We start from the raw sequence: 20,317 nt of genomic DNA, 5'->3' as shown, positions 1-20,317 counted from the left end.
CAAAAGCATAAATTTATAATTCTTCAACGTAAGCAGCAAAATGTTGTATACAAGGTCACCTAGCATAAAAATGTTAAAAACTGGCATTAAAAACAGCTCAGGGGTATTGCGGTAAATTAGCATTAACTGTATTGCTGATTATCATACATTGAGATTACTATCTAAAATGATAAGTTAATAAGATTACTTCTAAACAAATACTGAAGTAACCTCCTGAGAAGGTTGTAATGTGAACTATATTAGGTAGCCAGTCTTTGCACCTTTGTGGTTAGCATGCATTCTTGTCCCTTCAAACTGCACAAAATTTTTCTGGATTAGTGGTGATCGTTTCTGCTATAAAAGTGTTGTCAATTAAAATCCCAGAAGCTTTCATTCTTGTATTGTCTGCTTCAGGCTAATGCCATTATAGATTGGGATACATATTTTAACTTGATAAGTTAATTTCTTGACGGTAAATATTCTAGGATAGCTTTTACAATAATATGACTACCACCTGGTTTGTTCTAGGACATATTAAAATCCAGTTAATTATTACTCATTCTCTCTCATTTGAGAAGAGATAATTGTTTTAGAAACAGTTCAGAGAAGGTTAACTTGATTCATTTCTGTGTGAAGGCCTTAATGTTTGAGGAAAGATTCAACTGGTTACACTTTTCTGCTTTGGAGTTTAAAAGAATGAGAGGTAATCTTATTGAAACACAAAGATCTTGAGTTGACTAGATGGGTTGGATTGCCATTTAAGAATAAGAAATCTCCCTTTTAAGAAAAAAGGAGAATAATAATTTAGATGATTAGTGTATGAAGTTCTGTTCTATAGAAAAAATAGTTAAGGATTATGCAGTGTAGACAGGAAAATGGAGATGAGACCACAATTAGATCAACGATCATCTTGTTGACTGATGGAACAGGCTCAGAGCCAAAAATGCATAAAATAACCCAGATTCTGGTGTTTGGAAAAGATAAAGAGAAGCAAAAACAAAAACACTTAAGTATTCCTTTGTGCTTTTGAACTACATTGTAAGGGATTGAAAAATTAGTCAAAACATTTTCACAAATTACATTACAAAAAAGGAGGGTGATCAGCCAATGCGGATCTCTTGATATCTAATAAAGGGACATAGTTACTGATTCGGAGATGCCGGTGTTGGATTGGGGTGTACAAAGTTAAAAATTGCAGCACCAGGTTATGGTCCAACTAGCTAGTGTGCTTCCAATTAAACCTGTTGGACTATAACCTGGTGTTGTGATTTTTAAATTAGTTACTTTGTACCAGTATTTTCCGTCAAGGAAGAAATCAATACTGCAGTCATTCATCAAGAAAGCTGGTATTGAATCAGGGCCAGGATTGCACAAAACTTAACACAGGCAAAATAAGTTAGTGTAGAAAATAATGCCATTGAAGAGTGACAAATATGCTGGATCAGAACTTCATCTAATGGAAGGGTCACCACACCAGAAAGATTAACTTTGATTTGTCTTCACAGATGCTGTCAGACCTGCTGAGCTCTTCCAGCAATTCTGTTCTTGTTTCCGGTTGACGGCATTCAGTTCTTTCAGTTTCCATTACCTCAAAATCATGTAATCAGTTTGGTTATCAAAACTGGTGCTTTGGAATTTGAGTCACCAAAAACCTAATTCTTGTGGTATAGTGATAATGTCCGTACCTTTGAATCAGGAGGCTTGGATCCGGAAATGCATAACATGTCTGAAAAATCAGATTAGAAAATATCTAAAATTATTGTGGCTGCAAAGACTCCAAGAAGATAGACACCATTCAGGACAAGGCAGCCCACTTGATTGGCACCCCACCTACTACATTAAACATTAGCTTCTTCCAGCAGTGTTGCACAGAAACAATAGTATATGCCATATTCAGAATGCACTTCCAGCAACTCACCATGCTCCTTCGACAGTAATTTCCAAAGTCTTGATCTACACCACTTAAGAGGAAGGCAGTAGCTACATAGGATCACCACCACCTTAGCTACTCTTATACAAGGCACACACCATCCTGACCTGGAGTTATATTACCATTCCTTCACAGTTAGTGGGTCAAAATCTTGGATCTTCCTTCCTGACTGTAGGCATACCTACACCAGCTAAACTGCAGCTGTTAGAGGGCAATTAGGGTTGCGGTACAAATGCTGGCTTTGCTGGCAACCCCACATACTGTGAAACAACAAAAAGAAATGACAGCTCTTATCCACCAGACTCACGCTACTCATTGCAGCTTATTCACATTTACTAGCCACAGTCCCTGGTATCAGGATGTATATCTAACAGCCAGATATACTTTACCCTCAGACTTACAAATCCTGTAAGCCACACAAAAATCTCACTGCTTTCACATATTCCAGCTATTAGTTATGACAATGTTTGGCATTCTGCTCTGCTCTTAGCAAGAGGAGGTGGTGCACCTTAGAAGGGAATAGACCTGTTAAGTACAAAGAAGGCTGAATTTTCTGAGTGCTGCAGAGGAGATGACCCTCAGCTCATGGGTTGGCTGCAACAGAATCATCCAGCATTCCCGAGAACATTATATGCTCCTCAGCTCCCAACTCACCTTTGTTTTCAAGGCTGTTGAGAGAGATGTTGTTGATTAGACCATTTTCTTTCCAACTGTCAACTCCACTCTTTTTGATTTTTCTACCTTCAGGAACAATGACAACCCAAAGAAGGAGAGAGAGGGAGCTTCAACACAGTACAGAAGATGAGGTGCTGTCATTTGATCTGACAGTGGCAGCCACTGACTCAAATACTGGTATTGTATATAACTTGTATCCTAGTATGGTGTTGGGGTCAGCACAGTGAGCAAGAGTGGTGGCCACACCAGGTTCAAGTGTGTACTCAGAGGCCCAGATGAGGATCTTTGTAAGGCAGACTGGAGGTGAACTCTGATCGGCATGTACATTGTGATGAATGACTTGAAAAAATGCCATTGATCTGGTATCTTGACATGATCCAGCTGTTTTTCTCAAAACAGGTTGAAGTGGTTGGGAAATTCTGCAGCTGAGACAGGAAGCAATTAAACTTGAGGAAATTGAAAAGGAATTTCCAGGTGAAATCTCTTTTCCACCACACTGCATATCTAACAGTAGGTTAGAAAAAAAGAGAACACAAGAGGAAGATTCTGTGAAAGTGACAATCTGAAGGCTTTCATCAATTAGCTTAAAGAGCTACAATCATAACCCAGGTGTAAGGCTGTTTTATGAATCACTTGTCTGTTGTTATAATTGTAATGAAAAAAGGTTCTTGATTGAAATTAACTTTTTCATAGAATTGCTACAGTTCAGATAGAGGCTATTCAGACCATGGGGTTGTACTGACGCTCAGAGGAGCATCTTGCCCTTTCACTGTGACCCCACATTTACCATAGTTAACCCACAAGCGTCTACAGTCCAGAACACTACAGGGCAATTTAGCATGGCCAATCCATATACCCATCACTTCTTTAGACTGTGGAAGGAAACCTACATGGACAAAGAACATGCAAACTCAGTCACCCAAAGCTGGAATTGGACCCAGATCCCTGGTTTGAAGAGGCAACAGTGCTAACTACTGTGCCGTCCACATATGCTGTCTGACCGGTTTAGTGATCATCAAATTTGGTGTTTTTACTTTAGATTCCTAGTATCTGCATAATTGCTGTTGGATTATTACTACCATTACTTGCAACTATCTAGATGGTAGTTCAGCCATCTTAATTTATGTTTTCCTGCTGCCAATCTTCAGGGCAGTTTGGGAACAGAATGCAGATATATACCTTTCCCAGTGTTGAGTTTCTAGGGCAAAGGCCTTCCATTAAAACACTAGTTGCAGCCAGAGGACCACCTTCTCGGACTTTCGGTGCCCCTTTGTAGGGAAGGGGAAAATATTCGTAGAAATACAGTAATTACAGAGCTAGGTGATCCCACAACCAATCAAAACTCTGCAGTCCTGCTGCATCCAATCATGAATGGTGGTGTGCACTTAAGAGCAGAGCCTACAAAAACATCCCCATCTTCATTGATCGTGCATATGAGTATGTCTGTGCAAAAAAGACCTAAGCACCTACACCTCAACTAGATGTGCCAAATAGATGTCCTCATGAAGGGGCACCAGACTCAATGTTAACTCTTTCATCCCACAGAGTTTCTCCAGCAATTTGTTTTTGTTTCTGATCTCCAATATCCACAGTTTTGTTTAATTTATGCCAAATAGAGGATTCCTCTTGGCCTTCTAAGGGTTCCACTATCAGTGATACCAAGCAGACAGCTCAATGAAATTTGTATGCCAAAGAAATAGCCGAAAGTACTGGATACAAGCAAAGGCTATGGGCCCCAACACCAGTTGTAGTACAAAGTCTATCATGTCCTTCACTAAACTGGCCTACTACTACACACTGATATTGACACAATGTAGAAAGTTGCCTTAAGTAAATCTTATTAAAAGTAGAACAAAAATCAAAGGAATTAAAAGGTCCCATCTGTCTACTCAAGTATCAAAAAATGTAATTTTCCATTGACTATGCAATCAAGTGGCACATAATAAACTACTCAATTATAACAGTTTGGTTTCATCAGGGCCACCCACCTGTAGCTTGTTACAGCCTTGGTCCAAATTTAAGCAGAAAATGTTGAATGAGACTTATGATAGTGATTGCCCTTGGTCTTCAATGTAGTATTTGACTAGCTGTGGCATCTAGGAGCCCTAATGAAATTGATTTAATGGGAATCAGTAGAAAAACACTTCACTAGATGCAGTCATATCTAGAACAAAAGGAAAGCGATTACAAGGCTTTGAAAAATTGCCTTACCCACAACTTGGGTATTTTTTTAAAACACCACTAGCACAGAGCACATCTTGCAGCTCAGCACCTACTTTATATGTAGAGTAACCAGTGAGCATGTTGACTGGTTCTGCTTGATACAATTTAGTGAATCTGATGTCAAATTAGCTGTATAATATCAGAACATTTATTTTGATACTTCTGCCTATGAAGGATACACATGAGCACACTTCAAAATTATTTGTCACACTAGAAGCAGTTGACAGCATGGCCTGTCACTAAGTCACCCTTTACTTATTTGTGCAGAATACACTGGCTGTGGCCTACCAGCTCAGTCACCTCAACTGAGTAGATTCTCAGATTTTTAAAAAAAGTTATATTAAACCGTACAGTTTACAAAAACCAACATTAATAGCTATAAACAGAAAAACAGCAAATTTTAAAGGGAGTGGCACCAATCCCTACTGTTCAACCAGTTTTCACTGAAATGACAACAACCCTCAAGTCCCATTTTGTCATCACAAAACAGCAGCAAATACAGCAGCAAAAATTAGATTTTTGAAAAGGGCTTAGAATACAGAATCCACCCCCAAGCAATCCACCCATCTCTCCCAACTTAGATTCTAAGGCAGCCTGCTCAGACCCCTTCCAGCTTGCTGTCTGCATTATCCCCATTCCAGCTCTGTCCAGTCATCTACTGGCCACTGAGGACGGCCTGCCCTGGTACCTTCCATTGGTGACAGCACTCTGGCCAGCCTACCCCCCTTCAGGGGCTCAGTCTGTTGCTATGTACCATCTCTCACACCCTCACATGCCACTTCTGGCTTCCAGATCTTGGCCTGCCCCTACGCACCTGGCTCTCAGCTGCTCAGACCTTCCGATCACCTCTAGGATCACCTATTCAGATTACCCCTTCAGACACCACTCAATGGCCTACCCACCTTCGGGCTCTTGGAGTGGCTGTCCCAACGCCAGTCTTACCCACCTTCAAGTGGACTGGTGAGCCTATGCACCCTCCCAGTAAGGCCTGCTAGATGCAGGGATACACAAGACAGTGCAGGTGATAAAACCCAGCAAGCAACAAGACAGTTAACAAACAGTCCCTTCTATTCAAAGAATGTGCAAAGATTTGTAGCTTGGGTGCTCATTGTTGTGGTTCTGTTTGCTGAGCTGGGAATTTGTGTTGCAGATGTTTTGTCCTGTCTAGGTGACATCCTTAGTGCTTGGAGCCTCCTGTGAAGTGCTTCTGTGATTTTTCTCCAGCATTTATAGTGGTTTGAATCTGCTGCTTCCAGTTATCAGTTCCAGCTGTCTGCTGCAGTGGCTGGTATATTGGGTACAGGTCAATGTGCTTGATTGAATCAGTGGATGAGTGCCATGCCTCTAGGAATTCCCTGGCTGTTCTGTTTGGCTTGACCTATAGTGTTGTCCCAGTCAAACTCATGTTGCTGGTCATCTGTGTGGCTACTAAGGATAGCTGGTAGTGTCATTTCATGGCTAGTTGGTGTTCATGGATGTGGACTGTTAGCTGTCTTCCTGTTTGTCCTATGTAGTGTTTTGTGCAGCCCTTGCATGGGATTTTGTACTATGTTGGTTTTGCTCAGGCTGGGTATCGGGTCCTTTGTCCTGGTGAGTTGTCCGAGAGTGGCTGTTGGTGTGTGCTGTTCTGAGTTCTAGTGGTTATCATAGTAGTCTGGCTGTCAGTTCAGAAATGTTCTTGATGTATGGTAAAGTGGCTAGTCCTCTGGGTTGTGGCTTGTCCTCATTCCATTGTAGAGGTGTTCTTCCTATTGCAGTTGTCTTGATGCAACGTCTTTGGTGCGTGGTGGGGTGGTTGCTTTTGTAGTTCAGGACTTGGTCTGTGTGGCTTTCCGGTACACCTTTGTGATGAATTCTGTTTCGTGTTCTGTACCATCACATCTAGGAATGGGAGTTAGTTGTCTTTTTCTTCCTCTAGTGAATGATTCCTGCGAGTGTGGTATTGATGATCTGGTGTGTTCTGTGTTTTTAATGATTACAAAAAGGGGTCGTCCACATATGACTATTGACAAAACCCTAGCCAAAGAAACAATAGCCAACCTACTGGACATAGGTTCACTGTCTTGTTGTTTATCAAGAAAGACTGCCTACCCAAACTACTGAACCTGTGCCTCAACACTTCACATTCAACTACCAAATATGAACAAATCAATGGCACCCATGGGCTCACCCATATCTGGACTCCTAGCAGAAGCTTAATGCAAAGATTAAAACAAGCAGTCTTACCACAAATTCAACCCAAATTCTGAGTCAGATATGTGGACGACAACTTTCTAATCATTAAAAACACAGAACACGCTAGATCAATGCCACACACAGGAATCAGATTCACTAGAGGGGAAGAAAAGGACAACCAATTCCCATTCCTAGATGGGATGGTACAGAGAACACCAAACAGAATTCACAAAGGTATACAGGAAAGCCATCACATAGACCAAGTCCTGAACTACAAAAGCAACCACCCCAACACAAAGAAGTTACAACAAGACACCCTTCTCAAAGATAGTGGAATCAAGGGTCATGGAGATAAGGCAGGAAGCGGATACTGGTTAGGAATGATCAGCCATGATCATATTGAATGGCGGTGCAGGCTTGAAGGGCTGAATGGCCTAATCCTGCACCTATTGTCTATTGGCTCTCAGTCTGCCCCTACATACCATTGGGCTCTCATCCTGATGCACCATCCAGCCAGTGGGCTATCCTGGCACACCTTCCAGCCACCTCTAGGACAGCTCATCCCCCTTCCCTGGGGGGACAGCATGCAGGGTATCCAGAAGGCTTGTGGGCTCTCAGCCTGCCCTATGTGCCTTCTGGCTCTCGGCTGCTCAGACACCTTTCGACCACCTCTAGGACAGCCCATCCAGATCACCCCTTCGCAGGACAACAGCACTCAGAACAGCCGACCCACCATCCGGCTCTCAGGGTGACTGGCATTAGGGTGGCCTACCAACCCTCTGGCTTTCAGGACAGCCTACCAACCTTTAGGTTCACAGGATGAACTACCCACCCTCCGGCTCTCAGGGGGACAGCTTTCAGCTCCCAGTAAGACCTGCCAGATCCAGGGACACAGGACAGTGCAGGTGATAACCCAACACACACCATATAGTTAGTTGCCTAAAAAAGTCCTTTCTGGTACACGGTCCAAATGTAGAGTCTTCAGAATACAGAGTCCATTCCCAGGAATGGAGTCCACTCCATTTTGAGGTGCATTGTCCAAAATGGAGTCCACTCCAAACTTGCAGAGTCCACTCCCAAAGGCAACAAATGCACAGCACACAGGTATTCAGTCTCCATGGAGTCCTGGCACATCATTGGAGAGCCAGGGCCACTCACAGGAACAGTACATTTTAAAGGTGCAATTAACTCACAGGGGGTTTTTGGTCCACTCCTGGAGGCAAGATCTTCCCAAAAACTCCAGGATACAGCAAGTGCTCACCTCCAGCACACACACACAGGTGTTCAATGTTCAGAGGCCCAGTCCCAGGGCTAGGCCTCCCCACAGGAACAGCTCCACTGGTTAAAATGTGTCTTCCACAAGGGCTTAGTCCAAACACCAATAAAAAAAGTGAAGACATACAAAAAACGGAAGAAAACTAGAGTCCAAGAGCTAAGCCCTACTACAAAGTTAACATTGTCCTTTTCTCAAAAAGGAAGAAAAAAAAGTAACACAGGCTGTAACCAGCCAGTGAAACAATAATTCCCTAAATGAGAACTGAGTTTCATCTAAACACATGTGCATCAGGATTTTAACAATCAGTCCTCACTAAAGGGAATGCCAGTTAGCAAACTGGCTAAATAATTCAGCCAGTTCAGGAATCAGGTTTTCCCCCTTCCAAAAAAAAAGGGAAGCAGAAACTAACAGTAACACATTGACTATAACACCAGCCAGCATAGAGTCAATCCCCTAAACTGAGGATACTCTGAATCTCCTGTTTATATTTTTTTATTTTATTAAAAAAATTACAAAATAGTTTACAATAAACATTTACAGCTGTAAAAGAGACAGCAATTTTACAAGGGAGGGGAGCAGCAAAGATAGGCCTAGTTTGGGAGCACCAAACCCTATCATTGACCATTTTACAGGGAGATGAGGACAACCCTCAAATCCCAGCTCCACATTTAACGAGACAGTGACAATGACATTTGTACATTAAACAATACGGTTACGTACAGAAGTGCAGACAATACAGACCCAGCAAGCCCCCACCCCTCCCACCTTTCGACCACTCTAAGGCAGCCCGCCCCTACCCACCTTCCAGTTCAGTCCACCCCGTGCCTCTTCCAGTTCTCGGTCTGCCCTCACACACCTTTTGATCACCTCTAGGACAGCCCGCCCCGGTGCCCACCCAGGGTGACAGCGGTTTGGATGGCCTACCCACCTTCCGGCTTCACTAACCACCCTCATCACCTTTCGACCACCTCTGGGGCAGCCTGCCCCAGTACCTGCCTGGGGTGACAGCGCTGAGGACGGCTACCTGCCTTCTGGCTCTCGGTCTGCCCCTACGTACCATTGGGCTCTCACTCACCCTGTTGCGCCTCCAACTATTGGGCTATCCCAGCACACCTTTCGACCACCTCTAGGGCAACCCATCCCCTTCCCTGGGGCGACAGCGTGTAGGGTAGCCCACAAGCCTTCCGGATCTCAGCCGCCCCTACGCGCCTTCTGGCTCTCGGCAGCTGACACCTATTGACCACCTCTAGGACAGCCCGTCCCGATTACCCCTTATCAGGACGACAGCGCTCAGAACAGCCTACTCACCATCTGGCTCTCGGGGGGACTGGCATCAGGGTGGCCTACCCACCCTCTGGCTTTCAGGACAGCCTACCAACCTTCAGGTTCACAGGATGGCCTACCCACCTTCCAGCTCTCGGTGACAGCTTTCAGGGCGACGCATGAGCCTCCCAACTCATGACAAGGCCTGCCAGACCCAGGGATACACAAGACAGTGCAGGTGATAGATACAGGAAACACCACAATATATAAAAAAACCCAAGTCCTTTCTGGTACACAGTCCAAATCCATACATAAGAGTCTTCAAGATATAAAATCCATTGCCAGGAAGAGTCCACTCCAGTATACGACATACATGGTCAGAAGGGAGTCCGCTCCAAACTGCAGAGTCCGTTACTAAAAACAGAGTCCGCAACCAAGGGCAGAGTCCACTCCTGAAGGCAACAGATGCACACCCCACAGCACACAGGTGTTTAGTCTCCAGAGTCCTAGCCCAGCCTTGGAAAACCAGGCCCACTCACAGGAACAGTACATTGTACAGGTGCAGTTAACTCACAGCAGTTTGGTCCACTCCTGAAGGAAAGGTCTGCTGCCAGACTCCAGGATACAGCAACTGCTCACCTCCCAGCACACACACAGGTGTTCAATCTTCAGAGGCCCAGTCCCAGGGCTAGGCCTCTCCACAGGAGCAGGTCCTCTAGTAGAATGTATGTCTTCTACAAAGGCTCAGTCCAATCACCAATAATAAGTGAAGACACATACAAAAAGCAAAGAAAACTAGAGTCCAAGGCCTAAGCCCTACCATAAAAGTAACATTGTCCTTTTCTCAAAAAAAGGAGTAAAAAGAGAAAAGAGTAACACACAGGCTGTAACCAGCCAGTGAAACAACAATCCCCTAATGAGAACTGAGTTACACCTGAAACACATTCTGTGCATCAGGAGTTTAACAATCAGTCCTCACTAAAAGGAATACCAGTTAACAAACTGGCTAAATAATTCAGCCAGTTCAGGTACCCCCCAAAAAGAAGTGAAGCAGAAACCAACATTAACATACTGACTGTAATACCAGCCAGCATAGAGTGTTAAGACGGACCCGCGGGGTCCCGTCTTTGCGTGTTCTTTTGGAAGGAGAGACCCACACTGGCAACTTTAGTTTGGCGCAGACTGCCGTTTATTCACAGAATCTTAACTGATACAACGAATTCTCAAGCATGCATTCGTTGGAGAAGGCGTTCTGCCCCCTCGTTCGGACTTGTCATAGTTATACTTCGCGCTGCCTGGAGTCTCCGGTTAGATTTTCCTTGTCCGCCTTCCTCATTGGTCCGTTCATCTGCGCGCGATGGGGATCCGTCTTCCCATTGGCCGCATCGAGGTGCCTGTCCAGCTCCCGCTGTGCTTGACAATGGCACAGACGTCCTGGGGCCAGCGGTTCCGATCCCGTAATCAATAGTTCATTGTTTAGAGAATCAACTCTCATCACTATGCGTCTGACAGGCTAGCCGTTTTCCGAGATTTAATCAATAATTCCAGTAAGTAAATTAACAGGTACTTTTATCAACTATGAGTTCCGATAGAGCAATTCACACTGTCTGACAGTTACCGGTTCCTTTATTAACTTTGAGTTCCGATAGAGCAATTCACACTGTCTGACAGTTACAGGTTTCTTTATCAATCATGAGTTTCGATGGAACAATTGACACTGGCTGGTAGTTACAGGCTCCATGATTTAATTAACAAAATGTATATTAATTACAAGCTCCAGACAGGTAGTCATGCAGTTACCAGCACCAGCCCGCATGGCTGTTATTAACCGTTTCAGGGCTGGAACTAGAAGTGTCTGTTGCAGAAATAGTATTACCCTCCCTAGCCCTACATTAAACACCCTAGTAGTGTAATCACCCCAACAAGAGTCAATCCCCTAAACTGAGGAGACCCTGAATCTCCTGTTTATATCAGTCAGCCAGGACTTTCCTGATCGTTCCAGATTAACAACTTCAATCATTGACCTCGTAGTCAATGAGGTCAACCTGATTCCAATCACTACAGACCAAAACCCACAGGTCATTAGTTCAAAATCGAAACTTGAAAATAAGTTAGCTTAATATATACATATCATGCACTTTACATCAGAATTGCAATATTCTGAACAATTTAACTGTAAATTTGTGCTGCTTGCAATGCTCCATATGAAGAGTTTATCTGTGTCTGCCTCATGTAAGTTCAAAAACATATCGAGTTGTAAGGTTCAATTAAGTACAGGTATCATTTTAGGGGAGTAAATTTACCTTCAAGGTTATATGGCTGTTAAACAGTGATAGGAACGGAGTGACTTTTCTCTAACTGACTAAGTGTACTGTTAGTTAAGTCAGACAGGTCAACACCATTTCATCTTATTCTTGAGGACTGATCAATCAGAGTGAGGTTTCTTCTATTTAGTTATGGCTATCCGAACTGGTGATGGATAGAGTTCTATCATCTCACAAGAGACAGGAATTTAATCTCTGGTCTATGCACCTTTATCCATTTTTACATTTAAGGTACTAAACATTGGACATATTTTTTCAGGTTGGCATCCAGAAGCCAATTTGTAAGGTTCATCATGTTTTGATTTTCTTTTTATATATATTCGCTCACGGAGCATGGGTTTCGTTGGCTAACCAGCATATATTGCCTATATACAAAGCCATGAATGCAACATACTCTGAGGAAAATGAGACAATGTGCAGAACTGGCATTTTAAAAAGTTATTTATGTTTCTCCAATCACTATCTTGCTTTCAAGAAATAATTCCATTTTTGTGATTGATACTGAAAAATTATGGTAATGCTAATTGTGGTTTACTGTAGTACATTAATTAGCATTTGTAGATCTTTTTAAAAAGCTGTCTTAATCCTGACTGTGGAAATATTCCCTATGCTTCAATGGGTACTTCCGTCCCCCTTTAGGTTGGAATGGTTATACTCAAACATTCATATCTTTGTGTTCCTTCATTAGATGTGGAGGTCACTTTTATTTGTCCTTAATTTCCCGTTAATTGAATGAGCCATTTCGGAAGGCAGGTAAGAGTCAATCATTTGTTGTGTGTCAGGAATTGTGTGTAGGGTTAAGATGGCAAATTGTCTTCCTTCAAGGAAATTTGTAAACGAGAGGGGAATTTTATAATAGCCTATGATCATAGTTATCATTACTGAGATTAGCTTTCAATTGCAGATTTATTAATTGAATTCCAAATTCCACCAGCTGCCATAGTGAGATTTAAACCCAAATTTCCTTGGCATTAACCTTGATGTCCAGATTATTAATCCAATGAAACTGCCACTGTACCACCATCATCCCCCACATTCTTCTTTTCTTTATTGATATCTAAAGTAATCAAATGAGCAGAATTACATATTGTACTCATTTGTCCAATATGTTAAAATTGTGATCAATTTTCAAGGTTATCAATATCTATATTACTCATGTGTCATGAATGATTCTTAAACACAAAGGCATGTTTCCTTTCATTTGCAGTTCTTTCCTCTGAGTTAAAAAGAAATGACAAAAGCGTTAAAATACCAACAGTGACTCAAGCAAATGGAATTCAGGGGTGTAAGACTAAAAATGTTCAGCAGTCACACAAGGAATTTACAGATGGTGCACCTGAAACTCATGCTTTCAGGTAAGAGCAGATATAAATAAATACTTTAAAATCCTTTTCTTCAATCTACTTTATTGACTGTAATTAGATTTCTAGGAGACAATCTAATATTGTTGACCTTTAGTTTTACTCTTCCCCACAACTGGGAACATTCTTTCTTCTATTAAGCCTTGCAAGATTGAAAGAATGATAGTAGGTCATCTGTTTTGAAGAGAAAAATTCATCAATTTGTTCACTTTACCAGGTAATTCTGGTATCATTTTTCTAAGTTTTTTTTAACACCTTCTCCGTTCCTTATATCCTTTAACCACAACAGCACACAGAATACACAACAACAACTGTGGTACTAAAAAAGTTTTATATAAGTTTAGCAAAATATCCCCAGTTTTGAATTTGATTCATGTATAAATTAACATTAATAGGATTTTGTGTTTTTTAAATTAGTTTATTAACCTGCTTTCTAACGAAAGAACAATTCGTAGTGGTTTAGTTTTCTGCTGTCACAAAATTACATCTCATGCCTGTCTCCCCAGATTATTTCTTTGGCCCCATACTACCTCTTACCTACATACTTACACTTGGCAACATCATTCAAAAACATAGCAAAGATATACTAACGCTGATACCATCTCACTTGACCCCTCCACTATCTCTGAACTGTTTAATTGTTCATTAATAGTTATTATCAAATGAGCAAAAATATTCTTCAACTTTACATTATCTTCTGACCCTGACTTAAATTTGTTGCCTAAACACTGCTTCAGTCCCTCTCTCTGGCAAATGTCAAAGGTTGAACCTAACTGCTCTCAATTGCGATCTCATATTTGATACGAAGTTGAGTTTATGGTCTCACCTTCATGCCATCAGTAAGACTCCTAGTCCCATGGCTGCAACACCATCTGACAACACCAGTTCTGAAGTAGAATCATACTGGACTCAAAATGTTAACTCTGTTTCTTTCTCCACAAATGCTGCTGGTCCTACTAAGATTGTCTTGCACTTTGTTTTTCATTTCAGGTGTCCAGCATTCATAATATTTTGCTTTTGCATGATCATCTGACTCTGCTTTTGCCTGAGCTCAATCTTACTAAAAACTTTATCCATCCATTCATCACTTCTAAACTTGAATATTACATCACGCACATTTGGTTGGCCTCCATCTTCCACCTTGCATTATCTTGAGGTTATCTAAAAATCTGCTGCCTGGGTACTCGCTCACATCAAACCCTATTTGTTAATTACACTACGCTGACTGTCCTGCATTGGCTCCTGATTAAGCAAAACCTTGATTTTAAAATTCTTATCCTTTTGTTTTCAAATTCTTCTTTGGTTCATCCCTCTGTATCTCTTTGTCCTCCTCCATTCCAATAATAACTTACATTTATGTAATATCTTTACTGGAATAAAATGTTCCAAGGTAATTCACAGGAGTATTATAAAGCATATTTTAAGTGACACAGGCACTACTAAGGCAAATGGCCAAAAAGTTGTTCAAAATGTTTGGTTTTAGAAGCATCTCAAAGGAAAAAGAAAAGTGTCATTGAGGTCAAGGAAGGAGCAGTCACAGTCATTAGCAGTTACATTGGATATAATTTGTGATCTTGATAAGAGCTATGGAAACAATGAAATAAGCATGGAGTTTTATCAGTATGGTTACACATGTGGGTGGGAATAACATCAAGGAATTCTTTTGAGGAATTTAGGGCATGGGTGCTAATAAAATGAAAGTCAGCTGACCCTAAACACACTCGCATATTGTTGGAGTTGAGGATGGAATAATCAGAAGGAAAGGATTTAAGATGACAGTTTGCAATAGGAAAAAAAAGCCAAAGGTCATTTTTGCACGTTAAATTAATAAAGAAATAGTGAGCAGTTATAGACCAATGAAACTCTGATCTAATAGACTTTGTGTTGAACCATTGTCCACAGTATAAATCTGCACACTTGGATTTAATCAAGTGGAAATGAAAGCTGAATGAGGAGAATGGCTAAGATGGGAGAGAATACTAGTTTAATTTGGGACTAGATGGTGCAGAATTACATTGTGCATCAAATTTGTAGCTGACAAAATGTCGCATTCCAGCAGTCACAGACTAGGTAGTTTTCACTGTAAAGTTGTGGGCAAATTGGGGGAAGGTTTCTTTCTAAGGCCAGAAGAATGTAAAGTTAGAAGATGGATGTGGATGGAAAGTGTTTCTAGTAAGTGATCAGAGATGGCTTTATCTGTGATTGATACAATGTGAGCAGTGAGGCAGAGTTATGAGAATGACTGTGAATATATGTTGTTTACATTGAGGAAAAGGTTTGGGAGGACAAATAAGTCATGAACTCAGGGAAAATATCATGATATATTGAGATGGAGGGTGAAAAAACTAATGATGAGAATTTTGTCGGTGCAGAAGCTAAGAGATGGAAAGCAGCAAAGAAATCTTGGTAAGAAAACTTTTACCATACTTGCAAAGATGGGAGAGAACAAGAGAACTTCAAAATTAAAGATGAGAGGGGCAGAACAATGTTACATGTAATTGAGTGATGAGTACCAAACTGCCGCCATAACATTATTGATGGGTAGGTAAGATGTAGCCAACTGGAGAGACATTTTTCGTCACATCTCAATCTTGTCACAAAGCTGCTCCCTTTTTTCTGAAAGGTGCTCCTTTACTCAAGGATACTGTGTCCTTGATTTTTCTCAGAAGGATAATAAAACCCTCCCAGCTCCAAGGTGATTAGTTTGGTAGAGATGAAAAAGGATTTTGAGCAGCCGTTTGTTTATATGTAAACAAATGAGGCTTCAGGCCAAAGTGGTCATGTTTTAGAAGTGACCTGTATAATGAAAGGGGAGTAGTCAGCTCTCTAGCTAAACAGGTCCAGAACTAGTTAGGAGTTCAGCTGTGTGGAAACAGGCTGTGAAACTCTCTCTATCCTTCTGCCCTTCTAACTTCAACCTGTAAGCATTTGTTCTATTCATTTTTTTTAGGGGGGTTTGCTTATTGGGACTGTTGTGTATATTCGGAACAGCACAATTAAGTCTAGTTTGGGTAGACTGAGTTCTCTGGAGTTCTTTATTCTGTTCGTTGTGTTTCATTGTGTAATGTTGCAAACAAACTTTTGTTGTTTTAAAACCTGGTCGTCAACCTAGCTAACTTACTCCAGGCAATTTTCACTGTACTGTTAAGCGAAACAAATTACAAAGTTATGGTCCAGGTTGACTGCTTAAGAATAGGTCTGGCCTAGTCTATAACAGTCTGCATCATTATCGGACAGTGTATGAGAAAGTGAGGACTGTAGATGCAGGAGATCAAAGTCAAGAATGTGGTGCTGGAAAAGTACAACAGGTCAGGCAGCAACCGAGAAACAAGAGAATCAATGTTTCAGGCAAAAGTCCTGATGAAACATCGATTCTCCTACTCCTCGGATGCTGCCTAACCTGCTGTACTTTTCCAGCACCACACATCACGATAATGCAGTCAACCACAACAAATATATGGATGTGGTGTTAATCAAATGGACTGCTTTGACCTGGAAATCATTCTGCTTCTTGACCGCTGTCTGAGCTGTACTCATCCACGCACTAAAATCCTGACTTGTTTCTTGCACAGCAAAAAAAAGGCATTAGAAAGTCAAGAAATGAATTACATCACAAATTCTCAGGCTTTGATTTAACGTTCTAGCTGTAGCAGATAGAGTTTTTAATTTTCTTTCCTTATTTTTCTTTTCTCTTTCAAAATAGACAGTTGTGTGTATCTCTAAACCCTGTTTGTGAATTTGAATTTAAAATTTTATTTCTTATTTATTTCTAAGATCCTGCACCTAGATATGTTGTATCTGATGTCTTGAAGCACTGTAATGCTGAACATTTTATTTCTTTACTTTTCTAATTTATTCCTAAGATCGTGTATCTAGGTACTGTTGTAGCTAAGATGGCATTGTAAGTGGTGACTTTGTAAACTTTTCACTGCGCTCATGTGAGTACATGAGATGGTAAACCTAATTCTATTCTATTCTATATCCAACAACAAATTGTTTTGGTTTAAAACAAGTAGGGTTTGCTACTACATTTAAAACTCGGAAGAATGGTTCATAATGCACACTTACATATATGCATCCAAGAAAGAAAAAGAGAAAGGAAAGGGATAGAATTTAGAAACTCTAAATTTCTTACAGTCAAAGATATCATGTAAATTTGAGGATCCAGTAAGTCAGTGTCCAGTTGAGGTTCTTTCAGTTGGCATTCAGTTCTGTGTAGATGTCCTTTTCACAGGAATTCAGACAAAATCAAATTGCTGATTAGTAGTAAGTTGGGAATTGTTTCACTTCGTAGGCAAAGCTCAAGTTTGTTTTCAGAAATCAGACTTCTGTAAGATGTTGAGGCCAGAGGCAGGCATTTAGCTAAGTCTGGAGCTGTTTACTGTTCTGGTGTTACAAGACTGATAATCAAAAGACACAGTTGTATAATTAAAGATGATTCAAACAAGGTAGAGATTTTAGCCACTTGAATAAAAGCAAATGATGTAACTTAGAAAATCTGAAACAGACACACTCCAGAATTCTGAAGAAGAGCCAATAATGGATTTGAAATGTTCATTCTGTTTCTCTCTCCAGCATTCCTGTCTTTATTTCAGCCATGTGACTGCACTTCAGGTTGAGCCATTCAGCTAACGGGGTGGACTTGATGTCCCATCATCAGAAACCATTGAGTTTTGTTGCAAGAAAGTAATATGCAATTAGTCAAGCAGTGATGTGTATTGATGATCTTTTTATCTGCACAAGCTGAAGTAGACATCTCATCTACATGTTCTTGTGCTAGCTGTGTAGCTGTTATGTATGCACTTCTTGAACTTTCCTGTTGCTGAACAGATGTTTTCTAATGCATATGATTGTAGATATTTTTAATCAGTCTGTTCAGCGATATTATGACCCACCTCTGGAACTGGTGGGCCTTGAACCCAGGTCTCCTGGCTCTAAGGTAGGGAGGGACACTAACACTGCACCTTAAGAGCTCCTCTATATGATTGTATAAGTAGTTTCTTCAGTTGATCCCATCTTAAAATATCTGCACTTAACAGGTCCTTCACTATTCAGGAGAAAGGAGTTGTCAGTGAGGCAGGACAATAACTTGCCATTAGAACAAAGAATAATACAGCACAGCTATAGGCCCTTCAGCCCTCCAAGCCTGCACTGACACATTTTGCCATTCCGTACTAAGACTGTCTTCACTTACAGGATCCATATCCCTCTATTCCCTTCCAATTCATGTATGCGTCCAGATGCTTCTTGAATATTGATATTATGTCTATGTAACCCTCCTACTCAATGTAAACCAGTAACACTGTGGATTAATCTGTGAAAATACGAGTGGCCAAGAACTATTTAAACTAAAAATTAACAACTTTATTTCTTAAAGTATAACAGAGAATAATTAACTAACGACTATTTACAGGTCCTTACTCTAACCTATCTATTATATTTATCTTTCCCTTTTATAATGCTAGTCAGATGCATGAACTGAGCATGTGATCTTTCCAGGACTTACTAAAGATCACTACATCGTCCAAATAGCACAGTTTGTTAACCCAGCCACAACTCTGTTCATGAGTCTTTGGAATGTGGCGGGTGTGTTCTTCATTCCAAAGGGCATCACTTTAAACTGATGTAGCCCATTTGGGATTACAAATGCGGAAGTTTCTTTTGCCATCTCTGATAAAGGTACCTGTCAGTAACCACGCATTAAGTCCAACTTGGTGATGTAACTGGCTTGTCTGACTTTCTCAATACACTTCTCCAATCTAGGAATTGGATGAGTCCAATTTTGTAATAGCTTTGATCTTCTGATAATCCACTCAGAATTGTTGAGTTCCATCTCGTTTGGGAACTAAAACGAACTCCACTCGCTCTGGCTTGGTTTGATGATGTCCTCATCAAGCATGGCCTCCACCTCCATCTGAACCTGTCTGGCTTTGAAAGGATTAAGCTGATAGGGGTGTTGTTTTAATGGAGCAGTATTCCCTACATCTACTTCATGTACTATAGCATTAGTCCTCCCCATCTGATTCTTACATATGTCCTTGTACTGTTGTAACAAATCTTTCAGCTGCATTCAATGTCCCTGAGACAGATAGCTTACTAACCTATCCCAGTCCTCAAGGACTCCTTCATGTTTTAATCTATTTTGAGCCACATCAAAATCCACATCATCTGGATTTGATTCCTCACTTTGCAAGTAACTAACACCTGTTTCTCCAGTTCTTTCTCTCTAGTATAATACGGTTTCAGCATGTTCACATGACATAGTCAATACTTTTTTTTCCTATCTGGCATCTTTACTAAATAGTTCACCTGACTCAACTTTTTCTCAATTTGATAGGGATCACTAAACCTGGCTTTGAAGGGATCTCCTATCACTGGTAACAGTACTAACACGTTATCTACTTGGGAAAACATCGAGTTTCAGAGGTTTTATCTGCCACCTGCTTCATTCTATAGTGTGCCCCTTTAGGTGCTGTTTAGCTAACTCATCCAATTGTTTAATCTCTCCCTCACCTCTGATACATAATCTAAGTGTGAGATCTCTGACTTTGATCCTGTCAATTTTTCTTAAATTAATTTCAAAGGGCCTTCCACTTCATGACCAAATATTCACTCAAAGGGAGTAAACTGAGTAGATTCATTTGGGCATCTCTAATGGCAAGCAATATGAATGGGATATTTTTATCTCAATCATTCAGGTAATCATGACAGTATGCTCTCAACATTGTCTTCAAGGTCTGATGCCACCTTTCTAAAGCTACCTGGGATTTAAGTTGATATGCAATGGATTTAAAGTCCTGTATACCTAAGCTGTCCATAACTACCTTAAACAGCCTGGCAGTAAAATTTCACCCTTGGTCTGACTGAATCTCTCTGGGTAGCCCATACCATATGAAAAAAGCTAACCCTTTTTTGGAGAAAGTGAGGTCTGCAGATGCTGAAGATCAGAGCTGAAAATGTGTTGCTGGAAAAGCGCAGCAGGTCAGGCAGCATCCAAGGAACAGGAAATTCGACATTTCGGGCATAAGCCGAATGAAGGGCTGATGAAGGGCTCATGCCCGAAATGTCGAATTTCCTGTTCCTTGGATGCTGCCTGACCTGCTGCGCTTTT

General features: G+C 41.1%; 1 protein-coding gene across 1 annotated transcript in view; it reads left to right on the top strand.

The window, feature by feature from the left end:
• The window catches only part of si:ch211-171b20.3 (uncharacterized), a 149,904-nt gene that overhangs the window by 111,424 nt on the left and 18,163 nt on the right, over window positions 1-20,317 (top strand). The window contains exons 6-7 of the mRNA XM_060824127.1: window positions 2,657-2,761; window positions 13,053-13,200. Of these exons, the coding sequence (XP_060680110.1) occupies window positions 2,657-2,761; window positions 13,053-13,200 (253 nt within the window). The remainder of the gene's footprint in view (window positions 1-2,656; window positions 2,762-13,052; window positions 13,201-20,317) is intronic.

The sequence above is a fragment of the Hemiscyllium ocellatum genome, chromosome 4, assembly GCF_020745735.1.
Source record: "Hemiscyllium ocellatum isolate sHemOce1 chromosome 4, sHemOce1.pat.X.cur, whole genome shotgun sequence".
Taxonomy (NCBI): domain Eukaryota; kingdom Metazoa; phylum Chordata; class Chondrichthyes; order Orectolobiformes; family Hemiscylliidae; genus Hemiscyllium; species Hemiscyllium ocellatum.
Note: the sequence above shows the minus strand (reverse complement) of the source record. Positions and strands in the feature narration are given on the sequence as shown.